Source organism: Prinia subflava, chromosome 5, assembly GCF_021018805.1.
Source record: "Prinia subflava isolate CZ2003 ecotype Zambia chromosome 5, Cam_Psub_1.2, whole genome shotgun sequence".
In the NCBI taxonomy this organism is placed as follows: domain Eukaryota; kingdom Metazoa; phylum Chordata; class Aves; order Passeriformes; family Cisticolidae; genus Prinia; species Prinia subflava.
The window spans coordinates 320,932-338,076 of record NC_086251.1 but is presented as its reverse complement, the minus strand read 5'-3'; the positions used below and the strand labels follow the sequence as shown (position 1 = coordinate 338,076).

Genomic DNA, 17,145 nt, shown 5'->3' with positions numbered 1-17,145 from the left:
GGGGGCCGGCTCTGAGCCTGACCCCCTTCCCATGGGAAAGCAGCGGGGCTAGGACGGATAAATCCGTCTTTATTCCAAACCACGTTATCAAAACCGTTTAAAAAGCAGCTTAAAACCCAAGACCTGACAGTAGGGGGACCCCAAAACAAGCAGAGCCCCTGGGATGGGGAACGGGATCCCCTCTGCACCCCAAGCCGGCTGGGCTGGGACAACATCCCCGGTGAGGAGGGAATGTGGGAGCTCCTCTCCCACATTTGGGGCTCACGGGGGCTTTTGGGGTGAAGGCACTTGTGGCACATGAGGCAAGGCACAGCCCCCGATTTTGGGATGATCTCAGAGGGATGGGGGCTCCCAGGACCCCTGGGAGAACCGGGAAGCAGAGGAGGGGGCGTGGGGGGCGCTCAGCGGAGAGCGGGGGACACATGCTTGGGATAACAGAGCCGAGCTTGGGGGGAAGCTTTAGGGGGGCTCAATCCTCCCGGTTCCGGGGCCCCCCAAACTTCTGGCGCCGCCGCAGCTCCTCCACCTTCCACTCCAGGCTCCGCACGGCCGCATCCAGGCGCTTGCTGGGCTCCGGGGACGCCGCCACGCCGCCCAGGAGGGCGTAGAGCACCCACAGCCCCAGCAGCATTCCCGCCTGCACCGTGGGGCTCTGCTGGGAAGCGGCCACGTGCAGGAAGGCTCCGAGGAAAAAGAAAAGCTTCACCCCGCGGAGCAGCGGGAGCAGCAGCCCTCGGAGCCGGGAGAGCAGCCAGGATCCCAGCAGGGCGGCCACTGCCCACAGGAGCACCCTCTGGACTTCTCCGGGAGCCAGTGCCGCCGCTCGGACCAGCCGGTGGCCTGGGAATGGGATCGGGGAGTCAGCGGTGGCACCGGGAATGGGGCAGGAGCCATCCCAGGGGTAAATCCCGCTCACCGTTGATGCTGGAAGCAGCCAGGAGATCCCCCAGGATCCCAGAGAGCGTGGTCAGGGCTGCAGAGATCGCAGAGGAAACGATCCAGAGGGCGGCGGAGAGGCTCTGCGGGGAAAGACGGGGATAAGGGAGTGGGAAAAGTGGGCATAAACCACCACGTCCTTGCACAAGGAACTCCAGGAAAGGTTTGGGAATCAGGATCCCACCTCTGCCACCATCTGCAGGGGCTGACGTCCCACCCAGCTTTCCAGGGTGTCCCAAGTGGATCTTCCCAGCCGGACCAGCAGGTCATCAGAGCCGGTGGCATGTCCCCGGAATCCCTCCTGGCCATCCTTGGCTCCGTCTCCCGCTGATCCCATGAGGAATGGGATCCACAGCAGCAGGGCCAGCAGGGCCCCGTGCCCCACGGCACTCCCCATCCTGGAACCCGGGATCTGAGGGGAAAGGGAGAGGCAGGGGTGCTGGGAAGGGGAAACTCTGCTGGTTTTGGGGTTCCCTAAAAGGGGAGGAGGGGAGGGCGGAGGCCCCACAGCCCAGTTCCAGGCCCCCCCTCTGCACAGGCCTGGGTGCCCCGGCTATTTTTGGGATAGACCAGAGTCAGCGGGACACAGCCAAGGGCACAGGGCCTGGCTGGGAAGGGGGGGCAGCCCTTCCCAAAGGAGGGAGCGGGGTGCTCTGGGATGGGACACAGCCACCACTGCCCCCCGAGACCCCCATGCTCCCCACTCCTCCCCAATCCCCGTGTGCCCAGCCCCACCCAGTTCCCCCCATTCCCAGGGATCAGGCTGGAACCCCTGATCTTCTCTATGCCCGCCCCCCCCTCTGTGCCCTCCACCCTTTACGATCCCCCAAATCCCCCCAGGCTTCCCTGGACCTCCCCAATGCCCACCGGTTCCCCAAATCGTTCTGTGCGCACCGCACCCAAATCTCCGCGGTCTCCAGGATCCCTTGGATCCCCCCAGGATCCCCCCAGTTCCCTCTGTGCCCACCTCGCACTGTCACCCCCCAACTTCTCAGGATCCCCCCAGTGCCCCCGGGATCGTCCCCAGGATCCCCCACCACAGCTCCCTCACCCCGCCTATCCCCCCCGGAGCCCCCCCCGCCCATTTTCCCTCCATTTCCCCCCGAGTTTCCCCCAGTTTCCCCCAGTTTCCCCCCAGTTCCAGCCCCCGCCCCGGGGTCCCCCGCGACCCCCCCTCACCGGGGCTTCCCTCGGCTCCGCCGCGGGGCACGCCGGGAGCTGTAGTCCCCGGGACCGCCGCGGTGCATGCCGGGAATGCGGTCACCATGGCGACGGCCGGAGGCGGGCGGTGGCGCGCGGTGCACGCCGGGAAGCGGCGTTCCCGCCGGCGGGGGGAGCGCGGGGGATGCCGGGAGCGCTTCCGGTTCCGGTGGCGGCGGCGGCGCCCACGTGAGCGCTCGGGAGCGGCGCGGGGGGCCGCGCGCGCCAACCGGAACCGGAACCGGGACCCCCCGGACCGGAAAGGAGAACCGGAAACAGCCTCGGAAAGGACAGCGGGGCCGTAACCGGAGCGCCGCGATCGCCCGGCCTCCGCCATGGCGCTCATCTGCTCCAGTGAGTGCGGAGAGGGAGCGGGGAGCGCGATCGAACGGGGGATCCCGGGCTGCGGGGCGGGGACGGCCGCGGGCACCGGGGGATCACCGTGCAGCGGCTTCCCCACCCCCCGTTCCCGTGCGATCCTACCGTTCCCTTCCCGCCGTAGTTTCCAACGAGGTCCCGGAGCACCCGTGCGTGTCGCCGGTGTCCAACCACGTGTACGAGCGGCGGCTGATCGAGAAGTACATCGCGGAGAACGGCACCGACCCCGTCAACAACCAGCCGCTGTCCGAGGAGCAGCTCATCGACATCAAAGGTGCCGGGAGCGGGGACGCCTCTCCCGGGAACGGCGGCGCTGGGGGCGGGAACGGCGGGGCCCGACGCGTTCGGGGTTGGCCGAGCCGGGGCTGAGGTGCCGAACACAGAGAGGGGTAAAGGAGGGGTGGGGATCCACAGGGATGGGAGGACACGGATGATCCGCCCGTCTCTGTTGCAGTCGCCCACCCGATCCGGCCCAAGCCCCCGTCGGCCACCAGCATCCCGGCCATCCTGAAGGCGCTGCAGGACGAGTGGGTGAGTGCCGGGGGGCGCTGCCGGGCGCGGGCCCCGCGGCTCCCCGCTGACCCGGTGTCCCCGGCAGGACGCCGTGATGCTGCACAGCTTCACGCTGCGGCAGCAGCTGCAGACCACGCGCCAGGAGCTGTCCCACGCCCTGTACCAGCACGATGCCGCCTGCAGGGTCATCGCCCGCCTCACCAAGGAGGTCACCGCCGCCAGAGAGGGTGAGGCAGACCCCAGGCAGTCCCGGGAAGGGGTCTATTCCTGTTTCTGCCTTTAAACACGTCATGTTTTTGCAGCTCTGGCCACGCTGAAGCCTCAGGCCGGGCTCATCGTGCCCCAGGCGGTGCCGTCAGCGCAGCCCAACGTGGCCGTGAGTCCCTGCTCCCCATCCTTTTCCTGCTCATTCCCAGCCCTGTTCCCACACACTGAGCCCCAGTTCCCTCTCTACCTGTCCCTTCCCAGGGCGCTGGCGAGGCCATGGATCTGGGAGAGCTGGCGGGAATGACCCCGGAGATCATCCAGAAGGTAAAGGCGGTGCTCCAGGCATTGCCCTCTCCGCCTTCCCGCCGCAGAATTCCCGGTCTGTGCCCACCCTCCTCTTGTTTTCCAGCTCCAAGACAAGGCGACGGTGCTGACCACGGAGCGGAAGAAGGTGAGCGGCCTTATCCAGGGATTTTGAGGGGAGCTGGGATGGCCGTGCTCCAGCAGAGGCTGATGTTTGTCCCTGTGTTTTCCAGAGGGGCAAGACGGTCCCAGAGGAGCTGGTGAAGCCGGAGGAGCTCAGCAAATACCGGCAGGTGGCCTCGCATGTGGTGAGTGCCGGGATGGGAAACCACTGGGAAATTCCCACATGGAGCTGGGAACAGCTTCTTGATTCCATTTGGGAGTGTTTTGCTGCTTGTGGCATTGATTTGTGCTTCTCCCTCATGCAGGGGTTGCACAGCGCCAGCATCCCAGGAATCCTTGCCTTGGATCTGTGTCCTTCCGACACCAACAAGATCCTCACCGGTAAAGGAGCTTTCCTGGGGGTTTCCCACCTGGGAGTGGGTCTCTTTCTCTGTGTTTTTGGGGATTTGAAGGGGGACAAGGCACTTAAGGCTGGTGGCTTTGGAGTTGGTTGGCCCCACGCTCCCATCCCAGCTCTTCCCACTCGGGTTTCCAGGTGGAGCCGACAAAAACGTCATCGTGTTCGACAAGAGCTCGGAGCAGATCCTGGCCACGCTCAAGGGCCACACCAAGAAAGTCACCAGCGTGGTGTTCCACCCCTCCCAGGTGCGTCTGGCTCTTCCCTCACTTCCAGCATGCCTCAAATCTGGATATCAGGGCGCTCCTCTGGTGGAATCTCCTGCCGGGAGCTCTCAGAGGGGTGAATTCCTCTCTTGTGAACCTTCTGGTGCTGTCCTGGCATAGGACCTGGTGTTCTCGGCCTCTCCCGACGCCACCATCCGGATCTGGTCCGTCCCCAACGCCTCCTGCGTCCAGGTGGTCCGTGCCCACGAGGGCTCCGTCACCGGGCTCAGCCTGCACGCCACGGGTGATTACCTGCTCAGCTCCTCGGATGACCAGGTGAGTCCCCACCCACCCCGCAGAGCCCACCTCGGCTTCCCACCCCTTCCCTGTCCAATGCCCTTCCTTCTCTGTCCCAGTACTGGGCTTTCTCGGATATCCAGACGGGCCGCGTCCTCACCAAAGTGACGGATGAGAGCTCTGGCTGTGGTAAGCCTTGGAGCTGGTTATCCCCATTCCGAGCATCTCTTGGCCCCTGGGAACTCCTGTGGAGGGCTCTTGGTAGCCTTCCCAACCCTCTTGGGAGTGTTCCCAGCCTTCCTGACTCCTCCCACGCTGTCTGATTCTCCCACTGTGTCCGCAGCTCTCACCTGTGCCCAGTTCCACCCGGACGGGCTCATTTTTGGGACGGGAACAATGGATTCCCAAATCAAGATCTGGGATCTGAAGGTGAGGGCCGATGGCAGTGTGTGGGAACAGAGGTTTGGGGGTGGTTCTGAGCTGGGTTTGGGGATCCCTCCAAGGAGCAGGACTTCGAGGAACATCTTGGGAAGTTTCTCCAAGATTCCGGCGCTGGTGCCACCGTGACCGCAGAGGTCACGTGGGAGCGGTGCCACCTCCCGGTGCTGAGGTGCCCTGTGCCCTCCTCGTCCCCAGGAACGCACCAACGTGGCAAACTTCCCGGGACACTCGGGGCCCATCACCAGCATCGCCTTCTCGGAGAACGGCTACTACCTGGCCACGGCCGCCGACGACTCCTCCGTCAAGCTCTGGGATCTCAGGAAGCTCAAGAACTTCAAGACCCTGCAGCTGGATAACAACTTCGAGGCGCGTCCTGTCCCTTTCCCCCCCGTGGCCTCCCTGCTCCGGGGGTGGTGGCGTCCCAAAAAAAGCCCTCGGAAGCTTTCTCAAGGCCTTGTTGTGGTTCTCCTCCGCAGGTGAAATCCCTGATTTTCGACCAGAGCGGGACCTACCTGGCGCTGGGCGGGACCGACGTCCAGATCTACATCTGCAAGCAGTGGACGGAGATCCTGCATTTCACAGGTGAGGGATTGTGGGAACCGTGGAAACAGCCAGAGTGGGAAGGAGACAAATCCCCTCAGAGTTGTGACCCTGGGTTGTTTTCCATCCTCAGAGCACAGCGGTCTGACCACAGGAGTGGCCTTTGGCCACCACGCCAAGTTCATCGCTTCCACAGGCATGGATCGGAGCCTCAAGTTCTACAGCCTGTAGCCCTGGAAGTGGGGCTGGGATTTTTTGGGATTCGGGGTGGGAGGTGGGTGGGAATATCCAGGTGGGACTATCAAGCTCCCCTGTTGTAGCTGTTGGCGCAAGGGAAGTCGGACATTGCCTTCCCTGTGCTTCGTGAATTTATTGTTTAGTTTTTTTCCCAATTCTGTGTGTTTCCCGCCTTTAGATTGTTTTGTGCTTGTAACTGGTTTGACAAAAACCCCCCCCCAATCTCGGTGCTGGTGGAAGTTTGAGGCCAGGACGTGTGGAAGGAGGGAGTGAAGGGAGGACTGTGCAGTTTTGTAAGCAGTTACTTAGTTTCAGTATGGAAATAAAGACTTCTTCCCTGTCATCCTGACTGGAAAGGGCTCCTGTGAGTGGCTGGGTGGGATTGGGGGGCCTGTGGCTGCTGCCAGCTTGGAGTGGGGATGAGGGACCCTCTTTCCTCCCCTCCCAAGGACAAACCACCCTTGGAGCCATGCTCTGCACTAGTTTTATTTTTCCAGCTTTCCCAGAGACATCCAGAGGCATCCAGGTAGAGGCTGGAGCTGTGAGGAGGAAGGGGGAGGAGGTGACTTGGAGGGATGAAGTGATGTTTGGGACAAAGGGGGTTTTAGGGAGCAGAAGGCACTCACCCCTCAACCTCTCCGCTGCGTTCCCCCTCACTTGGGAACTTCAGGAAAGATGATGCATCCCTGGGATGTGACTGTCCCCATGCTGTCACCTGTCCTGTCCTCCAGAGACCTCCTCACTCCTGTGGGGAACAGCAGGTTGGCTTGGGAAGAGGGGGACATGCAGAGGTCTCCCCAAATCCCTGGAGGCTCCCGGACTCACGTGAGGGCACTCCCAGCTGGCAGGAGGGCCGGCAGGGCTCCGCCTGGGCCAGGTGGCACACGGAAGCGCTGCAGGAAATGTACACCTGGGAGCCACAGGAACACCAGCGTCACCTGGGAATCCCCAAAAAGGGTCCCCAAGCCCAAAGGGACCCCCAGAAACACCCCCAAGCCTTGAGGAACACCCCAAAAGCAGCTTCCCAGCAGGAAGGACTGGGCAGCCGGAAGCGGGGTCAGTTCTGGGGTGGGTTTGGGGGTGTTGGGATAAGGGATTCCCGATGCCCTATGAGGCATTCCCAACACAGGGGTTCATGGGGATGCCCCTGACCTCCCCCTCCAGCACAGCCATTTTGGGGGGCTCCACAAAGGCGAAGGTGGAGATGACAAAGCGCTGGTAGTGGCTCGGGAAGGGCAGCTCCGGAGAGGCCGGCCCCATTGGGATCAGCCTCGTCCTGTAGTTGTCCCCTTGGAAGGGACACCTGGGCAGGAAACAAGGACACTGTGTCAGCACAGTGAGCCCCCCACCCTTCCATCTTCCCGTCCTTTTCCACTCACCCTTCCACCAGGATGGGCCACTGGGGCTGGGACGTGGCGTGGGGGCCGGGGGAGGCCCAGCAGTGGTGCAGCACCAGCACCAAATTGGGATCCGTCTTCTGGAGCAGCCGGACTTCCACGTAGATGGGGTCCCGGAGCACCCTCACCAGGGGGAAGTCACCCACAGGGTGGTAGGAGCTGTAGGATTCGTCTGTGGGAACATTGGGAGGGTTTGAGTGGGATTGGGAATGGGACAGGGAGCGGGATAGGGAGCACTCACCAGTGGCAATCCGCAGCTGGAGCCCCAGCGGGCCCGGCATGGCCAGGGGGGCAGCTGTGGGGGGCACGGCCACCTCCATTCCCAAGGGAAGGAGGTCGCTGGCGTTGTAGATGCACCGAGCCCGGAGACTGGGGAAAAGGGAGAGAAAGGTGGGAGACTCCCAGATCTTCCATCAGCCTCCCTCAGCACAAGTTGTGGGGACACCACCAGGAACACGGCAGGAGAGAGGCTTGGTTTGATCCAAGGGGGAATCCAGGCTCTCTGCCTCGATTTTTCCACCCTCTTCCCTTACATGTAGACGCTGTCCCGAGTGACGGAGCCACGGGGGGATCCCTGGACGTCGATGGTGGAGATCAGCTGGTTCTCATAGATCAGCCTGTCCTCCACCACCTGTGTGAGGAACACGGGAATGGGAAACACCCGGGGGCACACCCGGACCAGGATCTGAGCTCTTTATCCTGAAGTTTTGGAGGGGCTGGGAGCATCCTGGGGACACTTCCATCCTGAAGTGACCCCTCCCCGTGCCCAGCCGGGGGTGCTGCGGGGTTTACCTGGACCGTGGTGCCGCAGTGGGTGACCGGGAAGCGGAACACGACGAAAGCCTCGGACACGTGGAGGGGCTCGCAGCCCGCCTGGCTGCTGGCCAGCCGCACGCTGTCCAGGTTGTACGGCTGGGCCACCATCCCCCGCGGCACCACCACGACAAAGTGCCCCTCCAGCAGGCACTGCACGGTGGCTGCGACACCGCCGAGAGCGCTCCGTCACCCTGGGCGCCCTCTCGCAGCGCCGGGGAGGGGTTTTGGGATGTGTCCTACCGGGATGTGTCCTACCGGTATTCCCGTAGTAGCAGGGTGTGGTGCGGTCCATGTCGTCGTAGCAGCATCCCGCCTGCAGGCACCCGTCCCGCCCCTCCGGAGCCACGCACGGCATCCTGCCCGCCGGCACCTGGCACTGCTCCCGCGTCAGCTGCGTCCCTGGGAGCAAGCACAGAGGGACACGGCATGGAATGTGGGCTGGAAAAGCACCTTGAGGCTGCTTCCCTTTGTCCCAGCATCCCTCCATCCCGAATTACCTGCCCCTGCCGAGGGGTAGAAGAGCGCTGTGGACTCCAGCAGGCTGGGCCGGGAGTGGATCCCAGGCTGCAGCAATCCAGGCTGGGGCTGCAGCCCTGGGCGTCCCAGGCCCGGCTGGGGCTGAGCCTGGAGCCCAGGGCTGATGAAACCTGGCCAGGATGAGAGTCCCGGGTGCACCACAGCCGGGCTGGCATGGCCAGGATGGAGCAGCCCGGTGTGGCCTTGCAGCCCGGCTGGGGAGTTGGAGTGATGACCGGGACGAGATATTCCCGGCTGGTTTGGGGGCTGAGCTACCGGGCGCAGGAATCCTGCTGGACTCTGAGCACCAGTGGAAGTCATGCCAGGCTGGTTGTGGGACACAAGGCCAGGGTGAAGCCCTGGTTGGTTTTGGCCATTGGGAGGGTTTTGGGATACAAACCCTGGACGAGGTTGCCCGGGTTGGTTTTGACCCCCAGGCTGGTTGTGGGATACAGACCCCGGGCGAATCCCTGGTTGGTTGTGGGATACAGACCCTGGGCGAATCCCTGGTTGGCTGTGGGATACAGACCCTGGGCGAATCCCTGGTTGGTTTTGACCCCCAGGCTGGTTGTAGGATACAAACCCTGGGTGAATCCCAGGCTGGGTTTGGGATACAGACCCTGGGCGAATCCCTGGTTGGGTTTGATCCCCAGGCTGGTTGTGGGATACAAACCCTGGGCGAATCCCTGGCTGGGTTTGGCCCCCAGGATACACCCCTCCAGGCTGATTTTGGAATACAAACCCTGGGTGAGTCCCTGGTTGGTTTTGACCCCCAGGATGCATCACCCCAGGCTGGTTTGGGGATACAAAGCCTGGATGCAGGTGCCCCGGCTGGGTCTGACCCCCGGGATGCACCGCACTGGGATGGTTTTGGGATACAAGCACTGGGCGAAGCATCCCCGGCTGGCTCTGCCCCCCAGGCTGGGGGGACTGCATTCCCGGGCGGATGAAGGTTCCCTGGACTGGGGTGACAGGACGAACCCCCCCCGGCTGGGACAGAAGCCCCGAGTGAGCCAGACTGGAATGGTGCTGGATGCCCGGAAGCTCTGAGCTGGGCTGGTACCGTCCAATGGTGTGAACCTGCTCCAAGTGATCCCGGGATGTGAACTGGGATCCTGTGAGGGTGAGGGAGGACTCGGAGACCTGGTGCAGCCCAGTGTGGGACACCACCACTCCGCTGTCCCGGCCCTGCTCCCGCTTTCCTCCTGGGAGCATCTCAGAGCCCCCTGGCTTGGGGCAGGTCATGTTGACCTCGTGGGAGGTGACGGGGATCCCGCCGGCCAGCAGCTCCTCCAGCTGCACCCGCAGGACGTAGCGGTTCTCCTGCGGGGGGACACGAGGGACAGTCACCCCCATCCCGCCGGAGGGGACCGTGGGGGGGACGGGAGTGTCACCTTGAACAGGACGTGGCAGCCCTTGTAGCCGGAGGAGAAGATGACGGAGCCATCCTCCCTGGAGCTCAGCCAGTGGAGGCAGATGGAGCAGTTGGCCACGTCAAAGCGGGAGCCAAACTCGTCTGGGGGGACACCAGGGACACGGGGAAGTGACACACCCAGGTGGCATGGAAACCCCCCGGGCAGCAGCAGCAACAGCTCACCCAAGCCACTGGGCTCATCCCATTAGGGTACCTCCACCATGGAACACTCCAGTTTTGGGGGGAATCCCAGGGAAATCCAGCACCCCAAGGGGATTCGGGGAGACCCCCACTCACCCAGAACCTTGAAGCGGACGCTGCGGCCGTGGGGCGGGAAGACCAAGAGCTGCATTCCCAACTCTCCGCAGTCGTGGCGGTACTGCAGGAGTGCCACGGTGGCGCTGGGCCACGGGGACAGGAGGAAGAGGAGCAGGAGGAAGGAGCAGCCCCGTCCCATGGCGGCGTCACAGGCAGAGCACAGGGCTCTGCGGTGTGGGTTTATATCCAGATGGCTGGGATGCGGGGGGGGTTCAGGATCAGCTGATTCCGTGGGATGAGCTCTGCCCAGGGCTCCTCGCTCCCGTGCCGCCGGCGACCTCAGTGCCCCAGCCCTGTGGTCACCTCCTGTGGCCGTGTCACGGTGACCAGGGACAAACCAAGCTTATCCCGCGCTTGGAGACTGTCCCAGTGAACAGGGAATGCCGGGCGGGATGCCACACTGGATCAAGTTATCCAGGGGAAAAGGAGAAGGCTGGTGTGTGCCCACCTCCCCAGAGCCCGTGGGGACAGCGGTGACATCCGGATATGCCACTCCTGGAATAGCCGTGGGACCAGGGGACACAGTGGCACGGCCCCAGTGGCGTCTGAGGCACTGGGAATCAGCCAGGTACCCCAAATCCCTGCTGCGCCCTGGCTGTGCCCTGCTGGCAGTGCCACGGGGAATCCAAAGTCCTCGGTGTGCGTTCCCTCTGCCTCCCTCTCCCCAAGTTTCCCTTCTGGGATTTATCTTTACTGCGGCTTGAACCGCATCACCCCTCCCCACCCTTCCCGGAGTGCCGGTCACGGCCACTCCCTGTCCCATGCCCTGGGTGTGGGAACGGGGTCACACCAGCTCCTGGGAGCACAGGGATGCTGGCAGGAGGGCAGGAGGAGCCAGGGGCTGGATGTGATTCCCTCAAACCTCCTCAGGAAGCGAGGGCAGCTGCAGAGAGAGCAGTGTGAGCCCAGAGCCACAGCTGGGCTGATACATGGCCACTGTGTGTTCTACATGTACCTCGTTACATTCTATATGTATATATATGTTTAATATATGTATTAAATATGTGCTATGTATGTCTGAGCTGTCTGTTCTGTATCTTCTCTATGTCCCATACGTATCCAATACGCATCCAATACATATATCCAATATATATGTCCAATTTATATCTGACACATATCCAATATGCATATCCCACATGTCCAATATACATCTGATGGATATCCCGTATGTATCCAATATCTATCTGATGTATCTCCCAAATATCTCCAACACATCCCCTAAATCTGTGTCCAGTCTTTGTCCCCCCATCATCCCCCAGGAGCACAGGCAGGAGCTGCCAGTGACACTTTATTCCCTGCGGTGACAATCCCGGCGGTGACCCCATCCCCTCTTCCCCACCCCTCACAGCTTCATGGCAGCAGCCGACCCCAGATGGAGCTCCAAGAACTGCAGGATCTCCTGCCAGGAATGTTCCTGAGCCCGCGCGTGGGGCTGGGGCTCTCCCCCCCACGCCAGCGGCCTGGGGCTGCCCCGGATGCTGGACATGCTGCACAGGGGGGACCCGGGGGGCTCGATCAGGTGCCCGGCCCCGGGATACGACAGGATCCGGCCGCGCTCCGGCGGCATCCGCGCCACGGCCAGCTCGGCGAAGAGCTTGCTGTTGAAGCTGCGGTCGGCCTCTCCCACCACCAGGAGTACCTTTCCCCGGATCCTCTCCACCGGGATGGCCGAGGCGCGGCAGGCGGGGTCCCGGGGATCGGCGAAGACGGCCGAGTTGTCCATGGCTCCCACCTCGGTGAACACGATGCGCTCGGGGCGGTAGGGGATGGGAGGGATGTGCAGCTCCTTGTAGACCAGTGGGTTTCCGTGCAGGAAGGCCGTGCCGTTGATCCACACCGTGGCCACCACCTGGGGCAGGAAGGTGGCCATGGCCAAGGCCACCTCGGCACCTTTGGAGACGCCCACCACGCCCAGGCCGGGCCCTCGGACCTGAGGGAAGAGGAAATGGAGCCAGCTGGGATAACACATTCATAATAACACATCTACAATAATGCATTTGCTGGGACATCCCTGGGTGCCAGGACAAGGACGCCCTCATGGGATATCCCCAGTCACAGGGACAACCCCAGTCCCTAGGACATTCCTAGTGCTCAGGATATCCCCAGGACACCCCACTCACTGGGACAACCCCAGTCCCTAGGACATTCCTAGTGCTCAGGACATTACCCCAGTCCCCTGGACATCCTGCTCACCAGGATGAGGATGTCCCCAGGACAATCCCTGGTCCCCAGGACAATCCCTGGTCACCTGGATGTCCAGCTCACCAAACTGTCCCTAATCCCCAGCACATCCTGGCTCACAGGTGCCTTTCTCCATGCTCCAGGACTCACCTTGGGATGCTGGAGGAGCAGCTCCGCAGCTTCCTCAAAATATTCCAGGTCCAGCTGGGCCAGGAATGGGGGCAGGTCGTCGTAGGCAAAGAAGGCGAGGGCCAGCACGGCAAAGCCTCGGCTGGCCAAGAGCCCTGCCCGGAACTCAATCAGCCCCCCTGCACCCCCAAAGAGGTCGATGACCCCAGGGAAGGGGCCTGGACCTGCAGGGAGACAGGGAGAACATCAGGGATGAGCAGCCACCAGTGTTGCCCTTTATCCCGGAGGTTCCACGGTTGGGCATCCCAGGGGGCACAAGGTCTAGTATCCTGGGGGTCCTGAGGCTGGGCATCCCAAGATCCTGAGGTTTGGGATCTCAAGATCCTGAAGTTTGGAATCTCAAGGATCCCAAGGCTGGGCAACCCAGGGATCCCAGCTTTGGGCATCTCAGGGGTCCCAGGGCAGGACAACCCAGGAATCCTATGGTTTAGTATCCCAGGAGTCCTAGTGTTGTTTCCCAGGGTTCCAATGCTTGACATCCCCAGGATCCCAAGGTGCAGTATCAGTAACCCAAGCTCCCAAGGGTTTGTATCCCGAGGGAATACTGGCTGGGTATCCCAGGGCTCCCAAGGCTGGGCACCGCAGGCCACCCAAGAAGGAGCATCCTGCAAGCCCCAAGGTTCGGTATCCCGCAATTCCCGCTCCCCAACGCTCACCAGGAGGCAGGAACAGGGCGCCACGGACCCTTCCCTCTCGGACGGGCACCCGCTGCACGCCGGGGCCCACGTACCACCGCTCGGCCTCGCAGGACGCCAGCGGCTGCTCCCGGGGCTCCGTGCCCAGGCAGAGCCCGTCCAGCACCTCCAGCCGCACGCGGAAGGGGCTGCCGGCCACGTCCCGCTTGACCAGCCGGCGGAACAGCGTGTCGGGCTGCAGGAACCACAACAGCCCCATGGGCCAGACCCCCGAGTAGCTGCCCCCCAGGGCGGCGTGGAGCCCAGGATCCACCTCTCCCGCCCCGTCGGCACGGAAAAAGGCGCGGGACTGGAAGCGCTCGCCCTGCTCGTCCTTCAGCCATGCCCGCAGGGTGACGAGCTGGGACGGGGACAGTCCCCGCACGCGGATCTGCACCGGCCGGTCGGCCAGCGAGGACTGCGGGGTCACTGTCACCTCCACCATGGTGCACCTAGGAACGGGAATCGCCCTGAGCGTCCCACCGGGATTGCCACGCCCAGGAGGAGGCTGGCGGCAGGGAGCCTCACGGGGGGACCCTCAGGATGGGGTTTGAGGATGGGGTTCTGCTGGCATCCCTCCTCCCCTGTCCCTATCCCTCTCCCATGTCCCCATCCCTTCGTGGTCTCTGTCCCTCATTTCCTGGTCCTTATTCCTTCACTTCCTGATCCCCTCCTTCCATGACACCCACCCCTCTGCTTCCCTCTCCTCATCCCCTCCTTCCTCCCCACCTCCCACTCTCTGAGCCCAAACCCCCGCCCCAAAACTCACCTGGCAGCCGGGACACCCCTTTTCCTTGTGTCTCCCAGCCCCGGCATTCCCAGCACCCACCGTCTCCTCTCCTTATCCTCCTCCCCACCCCGGGGCCGGAGCTGGGTGAGGATCCAGGGGCCCCGAGCCCCCCGATCCTGTGCACACCCCGCTCCCTCTCCCTGCAGCACGGCAGGCCGAGAACAGGGATGTTGGCCCCAGGCCAGCCCTGGGAGGAGACACGCCACTCTCCCACGTCCGTCCCAGTCCCAGCGGGAAATCGGCCCCCAGGGCCCGAGCTTCCCCTTCTCTTACCCCTCTGGGCCAAGCCTGGGCCGTGGGCTCTGCAGAGGGAGAGGCTCGAGGATTCCCTGGCAATCATTAACCCGAGCATGGCGAGGGCAGAGCCCTCCTGCCCCATGACCCCGTTCCAGGCTGGCGCCGCCCGCACCCCAAAATTCCCGCCAGTCCTCACTTTCCCTGTGGCACCCCCGTGGCATCCTACACACCCCATCCCAATTCTGAGGGGCCCCCCGAATTGTCACCCCAGGATGAAGCTCCGGGGCCCTGCATTCCCATCCCAGGGCTGATTCCTGCAGTCCCAGTGCACCCCTCTCTCCCCCCATCCCGGCTCACAGCCACATCCCTCCTCAGGAATGCAGAAAAGGGGTGTTCATGGACCAAGAAAAACCAGGAATGTTAAGAAATCCACATAGATTTCCAACCTCCAGTCCCCACCAAATTCCCAGTGTTGCCTCCCACAGAAGGGTGTGTGACACCGTGCCCCCTTCCTTGCTGACAGATTTCAGGGCTCATTCCTAATGGGAATTCTCTGTTTGGAGAAAGGGGCACTGCAAGGAATGAGGGGAACACTCCAATACTAGGAATGCCTTAGGGAAGGCCCCAGCTGAAGCCACCAGTCCCCAGAGCCCCTGGAAAGCGAATCTGCTTCAGGTCCTATTCATTTTTATAAGGAAAAGGCAAATTTGGGAAAGCAAAGTTCTGTTCCAGCCTCTGGCACCCTCCACATCCTGAATCCACAGGGACTGTGAGATCCAGCAGCTGGTTCCCATGGAATACAGCCCCCTCAGCTCTGTCCTGTTGTTTGTCCAACACCGAGGCTCCTGGCAAGCTGAGGAAAAACCCCTGGGAAGGAGCAGGATCCACAGGAACCCCGGCTGCGTGGCCCTGGCGTGGCAGTATCCCGATTCCCGCCTCATTCCGTGGCTGTGCTGCGCCTCACGGGCGCCTTCTGGAGCAGGGCCAGCGTGTCCCGCTTTTCCACCCGCCTCAGCTGCTTCTTCTTGGCCCTCTTGAGCTTCAGGGGGTTCCGGATCTGGGGAAGGGGAAAAGAGAGCGGATTTCATGGAATCGTAGGATCCTGGGATGGTTCCACTGCTGGCCATACACAGGGACACCTCCCACTGGTGCAGGCTGCTCCAAGCCCTGTCCTGGAGCATTTCCAGGAATAGAGCAGAATGTGGGGATGAGGCAGGATGGGCAGGGATGGCTCCCAGCCTGCCACGACCAAGGATTCCAGGAGGGGATTTATCCCAAAACTAACCCCATCCTCACCTCACCACATCCACCCTGCCCTCCCAGATCTCTTCCCGATGGAAAATCCATGATTTCCCCACGTGGATCCCCAGCAGTGCTGCACTTTCCTTGCTCTACCCCCTCCTTATCTCTCAGTTCTGGTGCTCTCAGGCTTGGGAAAACACAGGGGACACACTTAAAGCGTGCCCAGCTTTGCTGGGAATCTCCCAGTGATCCCAGTATCCTCCAAAGACGGAGACAGGGAGAGGAACTGGAGCAGACTGGAGGCTGCTCCACAGGGGGCTGGAGGCTGTGGGGTGTTCCCAGTGCTCCCAGTGCTCCAGAGGAGGGGACTCACCACTTGGACAATCTCGGCTTTCCGCTCGTTCTCCAGGCGCCGCTTCAGGTTCTCCTCCCGCCGCCGCTTCTTCTCCTGTGGGAGCAGCACCAAAACATTCCCTGTGGATCCCTTCCTCCGGGATTAAACCCAGACCAGCGCCAGTGCCCAGCCTAGTGTGAAATCTGTCATCCCAGCAGCTTTTCCACCCCGGGCGAGGCTGGGATTGACCCAGGGAGTTTATTCCGAGTCAGTGACTTGGAGCATGTGACTGTCAGTGACTGGATTTGGCACCAGGACGGGGAATTCTCCATCCGAGCTGCCCTTTCCCTGGGCTCTGCCGCAGCTCTGACACCCGGGAAGAGGGCAGAGACATGGGATTGCGCTTGGGAAAGCCGGGAATTCTCCAGCTCCTGAGCCCCCTTACCTCTTTCTCCCTCTGCTTGGCTTCCTCCAGCTGCCGTGCCAGTTCCCGGACCAGCTTCTTCTCCTGCCTCTCCTTCATTTTCCGTGCCCAGGAGGTGCGGAGCGCCTTGTCCTGGATCATGTGGGAGAACCTGGGCGGGCACACGGGAGGTGTTAGCTCCCCAAAAATCCCGGGATGCAGCCGGGGCCACTCCAGCCCCTCTCCCCAGAATTCCACGAAACTCCGCCAACCTCGGAGCATCCCACGGGCATCCTCAGTTCCTCCCACGGCATCCCCTCCAAGTTATCCCTGTCACGTCTGGATCCTTCCTAACGCCTATGGATACCTCCGGAACACTCTCACAAGTCCCCCAAACAATCCTGTCCCACTCAAAATTCCCCCACACCCCGTGACCCCCCCAACAGCCCTTCTGGAGCCCAGGCCCCCCTAAGAACTGACTCCCCGCCCCCCCAATCCCCGCCTGCCTTCCCACCTCTTCTTCCCGGGATCCTTCCACACCCGGCCCGACTTGGGCTTGCCCCGCGGGATGGCCACCACCGCCTCCTGCCGCTTCTTGCCGCCTTTCCGCCGCCGCCGAGCCGCGGCGGCCCCGCCGGGCCCCTCGGGGGTCGCTGCCGGTCCTGGGGTCCCCCCGTCCTCCCCCTCCATGATCCACGCGGCCCCGCGGCGTCGCACACAGATGACGTCAGAACTGCGCTCCACTCCCACCGAAGCCGGAGAGCCTCCCCGGCCGCCATTTTTGTATTGGGCGACACCCTCCGCGCAGAGCGGCGGCGGCCATCTTTGTGCCGGGCACGGCCGCCATCTTTGTGGC

At 62.9% G+C, this 17,145-nt stretch overlaps 5 protein-coding genes across 5 annotated transcripts; 1 reads left to right on the top strand and 4 right to left on the bottom strand.

The window, feature by feature from the left end:
- Positions 1 to 172: 172 nt before the first annotated feature.
- Positions 173 to 2,482, bottom strand: TMEM109 (transmembrane protein 109). The gene is given in 6 exon segments (XM_063397448.1): positions 173 to 840; positions 917 to 1,019; positions 1,121 to 1,350; positions 2,128 to 2,386; positions 2,389 to 2,421; positions 2,423 to 2,482. Coding segments are annotated over 6 exon segments (1,056 nt in total). The 3' UTR covers positions 173 to 469.
- Positions 2,350 to 6,121, top strand: PRPF19 (pre-mRNA processing factor 19). Its single transcript, XM_063397444.1, has 16 exons — positions 2,350 to 2,490; positions 2,639 to 2,788; positions 2,969 to 3,045; positions 3,113 to 3,254; positions 3,330 to 3,403; positions 3,496 to 3,558; positions 3,644 to 3,685; positions 3,771 to 3,845; positions 3,966 to 4,041; positions 4,196 to 4,305; positions 4,444 to 4,599; positions 4,680 to 4,749; positions 4,904 to 4,989; positions 5,197 to 5,367; positions 5,478 to 5,583; positions 5,675 to 6,121. The coding sequence occupies exons 1-16, from the start codon at positions 2,472 to 2,474 to the stop codon at positions 5,770 to 5,772; spliced, it is 1,515 nt and encodes a 504-aa protein (XP_063253514.1). The 5' UTR covers positions 2,350 to 2,471; the 3' UTR covers positions 5,773 to 6,121.
- A 125-nt stretch (positions 6,122 to 6,246) lies between these two features.
- On the bottom strand, positions 6,247 to 10,695 carry ZP1 (zona pellucida glycoprotein 1). The gene is made up of 12 exons (XM_063397443.1): positions 10,219 to 10,695; positions 9,902 to 10,023; positions 8,489 to 9,830; positions 8,247 to 8,390; positions 7,968 to 8,152; positions 7,709 to 7,806; positions 7,417 to 7,544; positions 7,158 to 7,347; positions 6,931 to 7,081; positions 6,604 to 6,688; positions 6,405 to 6,523; positions 6,247 to 6,317 (listed from the first exon to the last, which is right to left on the bottom strand). The coding sequence occupies exons 1-11, from the start codon at positions 10,376 to 10,378 to the stop codon at positions 6,432 to 6,434; spliced, it is 2,697 nt and encodes an 898-aa protein (XP_063253513.1). The 5' UTR covers positions 10,379 to 10,695; the 3' UTR covers positions 6,247 to 6,317; positions 6,405 to 6,431.
- A 551-nt stretch (positions 10,696 to 11,246) lies between these two features.
- Positions 11,247 to 14,307, bottom strand: LOC134550708 (acyl-coenzyme A amino acid N-acyltransferase 2-like). Its single transcript, XM_063397446.1, has 4 exons — positions 14,053 to 14,307; positions 13,266 to 13,735; positions 12,571 to 12,773; positions 11,247 to 12,169 (listed from the first exon to the last, which is right to left on the bottom strand). Exons 1-4 carry the CDS (start codon positions 14,097 to 14,099, stop codon positions 11,582 to 11,584), a joined length of 1,308 nt encoding a protein of 435 aa, XP_063253516.1. The 5' UTR covers positions 14,100 to 14,307; the 3' UTR covers positions 11,247 to 11,581.
- A 673-nt stretch (positions 14,308 to 14,980) lies between these two features.
- CCDC86 (coiled-coil domain containing 86) lies at positions 14,981 to 17,018 on the bottom strand. The gene is made up of 4 exons (XM_063397447.1): positions 16,804 to 17,018; positions 16,332 to 16,461; positions 15,926 to 16,000; positions 14,981 to 15,367 (listed from the first exon to the last, which is right to left on the bottom strand). Exons 1-4 carry the CDS (start codon positions 16,977 to 16,979, stop codon positions 15,248 to 15,250), a joined length of 501 nt encoding a protein of 166 aa, XP_063253517.1. The 5' UTR covers positions 16,980 to 17,018; the 3' UTR covers positions 14,981 to 15,247.
- Between the last annotated feature and the right edge of the window lie 127 nt (positions 17,019 to 17,145).

Coding starts and splice junctions, on each gene's coding strand:
- PRPF19 (XM_063397444.1), top strand. Junction 3,846..3,965: donor GGCAGGTGGCCTCGCATGTG/GTGAGTGCCGGG, acceptor TCCCTCATGCAG/GGGTTGCACAGCGCCAGCAT. Junction 5,584..5,674: donor GGAGATCCTGCATTTCACAG/GTGAGGGATTGT, acceptor TTCCATCCTCAG/AGCACAGCGGTCTGACCACA.
- ZP1 (XM_063397443.1), bottom strand. CDS start 10,378: ATGGGACGGGGCTGCTCCTTCCTCCTGCTCCTCTTCCTCCTGTCCCCG. Junction 10,024..10,218: donor CGTCCGCTTCAAGGTTCTGG/GTGAGTGGGGGT, acceptor GTGTCCCCCCAG/ACGAGTTTGGCTCCCGCTTT. Junction 7,082..7,157: donor TGGCCCATCCTGGTGGAAGG/GTGAGTGGAAAA, acceptor TTTCCTGCCCAG/GTGTCCCTTCCAAGGGGACA.
- LOC134550708 (XM_063397446.1), bottom strand. CDS start 14,099: ATGCCGGGGCTGGGAGACACAAGGAAAAGGGGTGTCCCGGCTGCCAG. Junction 12,774..13,265: donor CGCCCTGTTCCTGCCTCCTG/GTGAGCGTTGGG, acceptor GTCTCCCTGCAG/GTCCAGGCCCCTTCCCTGGG. Junction 12,170..12,570: donor TGCTCCTCCAGCATCCCAAG/GTGAGTCCTGGA, acceptor CTCTTCCCTCAG/GTCCGAGGGCCCGGCCTGGG.
- CCDC86 (XM_063397447.1), bottom strand. CDS start 16,979: ATGGAGGGGGAGGACGGGGGGACCCCAGGACCGGCAGCGACCCCCGAG. Junction 16,462..16,803: donor AAGGATCCCGGGAAGAAGAG/GTGGGAAGGCAG, acceptor GTGCCCGCCCAG/GTTCTCCCACATGATCCAGG. Junction 15,368..15,925: donor AAGCCGAGATTGTCCAAGTG/GTGAGTCCCCTC, acceptor CCCCTTCCCCAG/ATCCGGAACCCCCTGAAGCT.